The sequence below is a fragment of the Salvelinus fontinalis genome, chromosome 30 (genome assembly GCF_029448725.1).
Source record: "Salvelinus fontinalis isolate EN_2023a chromosome 30, ASM2944872v1, whole genome shotgun sequence".
Classification (NCBI taxonomy): Eukaryota; Metazoa; Chordata; class Actinopteri; order Salmoniformes; family Salmonidae; genus Salvelinus; species Salvelinus fontinalis.
Window position 1 is genome coordinate 505,900 of NC_074694.1, and position 6,000 is coordinate 511,899.

Sequence of the window (6,000 nt, forward strand, 5' to 3'; positions counted from 1 at the left end):
TCTCTCTCTCTCAACCCTAACCCTGTCTCTTTCTCTCCCATCCTCCCAGCCTGTGAGTCTGTAGCAGATGCCCTGTACAACACAGTGTGGACGCTGGGATGCAGATCCTTCATGAACAGCCAGAGGGAAGCATGTCACTGTGAGGGAGAAGAGAGGGACGAGCTGTAGAGGACCAGGCTGGGACACTACACTACACAGCACTAGACCAACCTGGGACACTACCCAACACAACACAAGACCAACCTGGGAAGAGAGGGACTAGCTGTAGAGGACATGCATGTACATAGGACAATATCCTCTTGCAAGAATCATCAATAGAGCAGGTGTAAGAAGCCATCAGTCACTTGTATCAAAAGGAAGGATAAAGAAAGGACAAGCACTCACTTGATTCAGTTGAACTTCAAGTCAACATGGATTCACACTATATAGCCACTCCTATTTGTCATATCTTTCATCTGAGTCTGGAGAAAAATAATTGTCCTCAGAACTGGAGGGAAGCCAAAGTAATTCCGCCACCCAAGAATGGTAAAGCACAATTTACTGGTTCTAACAGCTGACCAATCAGCTTGCTGCCGACTCTTAGCAAACAATTTTTTATTTTTTAAAATGGTGATTGACCAAATACAATGCTATTTCTCTGTAAACAAATTAACAACAGACTTTCAGCATGCTTATAGAGAAGGGCACTCAACATGTACAGTACTGCATTGACACAAATGACTGATGATTGATTGAAAAAAAAAAAAAATGTATAACAAGAACATTGTGTGGAGCTGTATTGTTAGATTTCGGTGCAGCCTTTGATATTATTGACCATGTCTTATTATTGAAAAAACGTATGTCCTATGGCTTTTCAACCTCTGCCATATCATGGATTCAGAGCAATCTATCTAATAGAACACAGAGGGTTTTCTTTAATGGAAGCGTCTCTAATGTCAAACATGTAAAGTGTGGTGTACCGCAGGGCAGCTCTCTAGGCCCACTACTCTTTTCAATTTTTTTTTTTTACTAATCAATCAAATGTATTTATAAAGCCCTTTTTACATCAACGGATGTCACAAAGTGTTATACAGAAACCAAGACTAAATGACCTGCCACGAGTTTTAAGTTCAGCATGTGTGTCTATGTATGCTGATGATTCAACATTATGTCAGCAACCACGGCTAATGAAATTACTGCAACACTTAACAAAGAGTTGCAGTCAGTTTTAGAATGGGTGGCCAGTAATACATTAGTCCTGAGCATCTCTACAACTAAAAGCATTGTATTTGGTACAAGTAATTCCCTACGTTCAGGACCTCAGCTGAGTCTGATAATGAATAATTTGGCTGTTGAGCAAGTTGAGGAGACTAAATTACTTGGCATTACCTTGGATTGTAAACTGTCATGGTCAAAACATATTCAGATGGGGAGAGGTCTGTCCTTGATTTAGGCCTAGATTCAATCAGATCAAGCGTTAACCAACGATAGCAGACACATGCATAGCGGGTGTTTTGGCTGTGTCTGAGGTGGAACTGCGTTGGAACCGTCAAATCGGTGAGCAGCTGCACATGTGATCATTGTCATGAAGCAACACCCGCCCCACTAGAAGACACACCCATCCCACTAGAAGCCACACCCTCCCCACTAGAAGCCACACCCCCCCCACTAGAAGCCACACCCACCCCACTCGAAGCCACACCCACCCCACTAGAAACCACACCCTCCCCACTCGAAGCCACACCCTCCCCACTCGAAGCCACACCCTCCCCACTCGAAGACACACCCTCCCCACTAGAAGCCACACCCTCCCCACTAGAAGCCACACCCTCCCCACTAGAAGCCACACCCTCCCCACTCAAAGCCACACCCTCCCCACTCGCGTTAGAAGTTCAGAACGTATAGGCTACATAGAAATAATTACGCATTAAACAAAATAATGAAGATTTCAATTATCAAGGTGGAGATTACATATCACATTGCAGTGTTCCAACTTGTAAACAAATCTGCATGGGATTTTCTGTTCATGCAGCCAGTGGCAATGTTCGCTTTAGGTATAATGCCGGGAGCCACTTGTGGATTTAACAGCTCAGTTCCACCTCGGACACCATCAAAATAACCGCTATGAGGATGTTGAAACTACCAAAGTGTTTGCATAGTCAACTTACACACAACTCTGACACACACACTTACCCCACCGGACATGCCACCAGGGGTCTTTTCACAGTCCCCAAATCCAGAATGAATTCAAGAAAACGTACAGTATGATATAGAGCCATGATTGAATGGAAATCCCTTTCATCTCAGATTGCTCAAGTGAACAGTAAACCTGGCTTTAAGAAACACAACGCCTCTCCCCTATTTGACCTAAATATGTTGTGTGTACTGATAGATCCTACTGAATTCATATGTTATATATGAAAATGTAAATGATAAATGTGGGACTAGAATAATTGGTATCTCCGTGTTTTTTCCCTCAGTATTGAGTCAGTACAGAACATTTTAGTAATATTTTTCTGGGTTTAAAAGCATGTAGATCTATTCTTGAGCTGTTCTTGTCTATTAATGTTCTGTATCGTGTTTCATGTTTTGTGTGGACACCAGGAAGAGTAGCTGCTGCTTTTGTAACAGCCAATGGGGATCCTAATAAAATACCAACAGCTAATGGGGATCCTAATGAAATACCAACAGCCAATGGGGATCCTAATGAAATACCAACAGCCAATGGGGACCCTAATAAAATACCAACAGCCAATGGGGATCCTAATGAAATACCAACAGCCAATGGGGATCCTAATAAAATACCAACAGCCAATGGGGATCCTAATAAAATACCAACAGCCAATGGGGATCCTAATGAAATACCAACAGCCAATGGGGATCCTAATGAAATACCAACAGCCAATGGGGATCCTAATGAAATACCAACAGCCAATGGGGATCCTAATGAAATACCAAAAGCCAATGGGGATCCTAATGAGACTACATTTTTTTATTAGCCTGGGTGCCAGTCTGTTTCTGCTCTCTTGTCAATTCCTTATGAAATGATGAAGCCAGTCATGACCAATGCCTAAGGAGTTGGCAAATAGAGCAGAAACAGATGGGATCCAGGCTAGCGCTCCATTTTGTTGGTAGTATAAAATGACACCATGTTTGTTAAACTCTCTGTCTTATATAAAACGCCAGTACATTGACGTGAAATATAAACCACTTTCATAAATATAGATGAATCGGTAAGCGAGTCATTAGGCGTGACACATGCCTTCTGCAACACTCGCTAACCTACTATGGAATCTCTCATCTTGTATTACGACTGACAAAATGAACACAGCAGCACTCGACTCCTCAAACGATTTCTAATAGAACTGCCAATCACGTTAATAGGTGAGCAGATTGTGCTGGAGGGTAAAGATAAAGAGATGTGTCCTACATGACACCCTATTCCCTATGGGCCCTGATCTAATGTAGTGCACTATATAGGGAATAGGGTGCCATAGGGCTCTGGCCTAAATTAGTGCACTATAAATAGGGAATAGGGTGCCATAGGGCTCTGGTCTAAAGTAGTGCACTATAAATAGGGAATAGGGTGCCATAGGGCTCTGGTCTAAAGTAGTGCTCTATAAATAGGGAATAGGGTGCCATAGGGCTCTGGTCTAAAGTAGTGCACTATATAGGGAATAGGGTGCCATATGGAATGCATCCCTTTGTAAACGTGGATGTACAGTCAGGTCCAGAAATATTGGCACCCATGACAAAGATGAGCAACAAATACTAAACAATACTGTATGTAAAATGTGGAAAAAGTCAAGGGGTCTGAATACTTTCTGATTGTAGCTGAGTGTTTGTATTAGTTAACCTATACAGTCGTTTTTTTCCTCTCATCTTTATAAAGGGTGTCAATAATTATGGACATGACTGAATATACCAGATTCTAGTCAACCACAGCACTGTGAGACAGGGTGACTGACACTGGAGAGATAGAGGACATCTAGTCAACCACAGCACTGTGAGACAGGGTGACTGACACTGGGGAGATAGAATATATCTAGTCAACCACAGCACTGAGAGACAGGGTGACTGACACTGGGGAGATAGAGGACATCTAGTCAACCACAGCACTGTGAGACAGGGTGACTGACACTGGGGAGATAGAGGACATCTAGTGTCAACCACAGCACTGAGAGACAGGGTGACTGACACTGGAGAGATAGAGGACATCTAGTCAACCACAGCACTGTGAGACAGGGTGACTGACACTGGAGAGATAGAGGACATCTAGTAAACCACAGCACTGTGAGACAGGGTGACTGACACTGGAGAGATAGAGGACATCTAGTCAACCATAGCACTGTGAGACAGGGTGACTGACACTGGAGAGATAGAGGACATCTAGTCAACCATAGCACTGTGAGACAGGGTGACTGACACTGGAGAGATAGAGGACATCTAGTCAACCATAGCACTGTGAGACAGGGTGACTGACACTGGAGAGATAGAGGACATCTAGTCAACCACAGCACTGTGAGACAGGGTGACTGACACTGGAGAGATAGAGGATATCTAGTCAACCACAGCACTGAGAGACAGGGTGACTGACACTGGGGAGATAGAGGATATCTAGTCAACCACAGCACTGAGAGACAGGGTGACTGACACTGGGGAGATAGAGGACATCTAGTCAACCACAGCACTGTGAGACAGGGTGACTGACACTGGAGAGATAGAGGACATCTAGTCAACCACAGCACTGTGAGACAGGGTGACTGACACTAAAGAGATAGAGGACATCTAGTAAACCACAGCACTGTGAGACAGGGTGACTGACACTGGGGAGATAGAGGACATCTAGTGTCAACCACAGCACTGAGAGACAGGGTGACTGACACTGGAGAGATAGAGGACATCTAGTCAACCACAGCACTGTGAGACAGGGTGACTGACACTGGAGAGATAGAGGACATCTAGTCAACCACAGCACTGTGAGACAGGGTGACTGACACTGGAGAGATAGAGGATACCTAGTAAACCACAGCACTGTGAGACAGGGTGACTGACACTGGGGAGATAGAGGACATCTAGTCAACCACAGCACTGTGAGACAGGGTGACTGACACTGGAGAGATAGAGGACATCTAGTCAACCACAGCACTGTGAGACAGGGTGACTGACACTGGAGAGATAGAGGACATCTAGTCAACCATAGCACTGTGAGACAGGGTGACTGACACTGGGGAGATAGAGGACATCTAGTGTCAACCACAGCACTGAGAGACAGGGTGACTGGCACTGGGGAGATAGAGGACATCTAGTCAACCATAGCACTGTGAGACAGGGTGACTGACACTGGAGAGATAGAGGATATCTAGTCAACTACAGCACTGAGAGACAGGGTGACTGACACTGGAGAGATAGAGGACATCTAGTCAACCACAGCACTGTGAGACAGGGTGACTGACACTGGAGAGATAGAGGACATCTAGTCAACCACAGCACTGTGAGACAGGGTGACTGACACTGGAGAGATAGAGGACATCTAGTCAACCACAGCACTGTGAGACAGGGTGACTGACACTGGGGAGATAGAGGACATCTAGTGTCAACCACAGCACTGAGAGACAGGGTGACTGACACTGGAGAGATAGAGGACATCTAGTCAACCACAGCACTGTGAGACAGGGTGACTGACACTGGAGAGATAGAGGACATCTAGTCAACCACAGCATCGTGAGACAGGGTGACTGACACTGGAGAGATAGAGGACATCTAGTCAACCACAGCACTGTGAGACAGGGTGACTGACACTGGAGAGATAGAGGACATCTAGTCAACCACAGCACTGTGAGACAGGGTGACTGACACTGGAGAGATAGAGGACATCTAGTCAACCACAGCACTGTGAGACAGGGTGACTGACACTGGGGAGATAGAGGACATCTAGTGTCAACCACAGCACTGAGAGACAGGGTGACTGACACTGGAGAGATAGAGGACATCTAGTCAACCACAGCACTGTGAGACAGG

At 45.2% G+C, this 6,000-nt stretch overlaps 1 protein-coding gene across 2 annotated transcripts in view; it reads left to right on the forward strand.

The window, feature by feature from the left end:
- LOC129828538 (uncharacterized) overlaps nucleotides 1-2,644 on the forward strand; it is a 93,442-nt gene extending 90,798 nt beyond the window's left edge. For both annotated transcript variants that reach the window (XM_055889555.1, XM_055889556.1), the window contains exon 4: nucleotides 50-2,644. In XM_055889555.1, the coding sequence (XP_055745530.1) occupies nucleotides 50-168 (119 nt within the window). In that variant the 3' untranslated portion in view covers nucleotides 169-2,644. The remainder of the gene's footprint in view (nucleotides 1-49) is intronic.
- The last annotated feature ends 3,356 nt before the right edge of the window (nucleotides 2,645-6,000 follow it).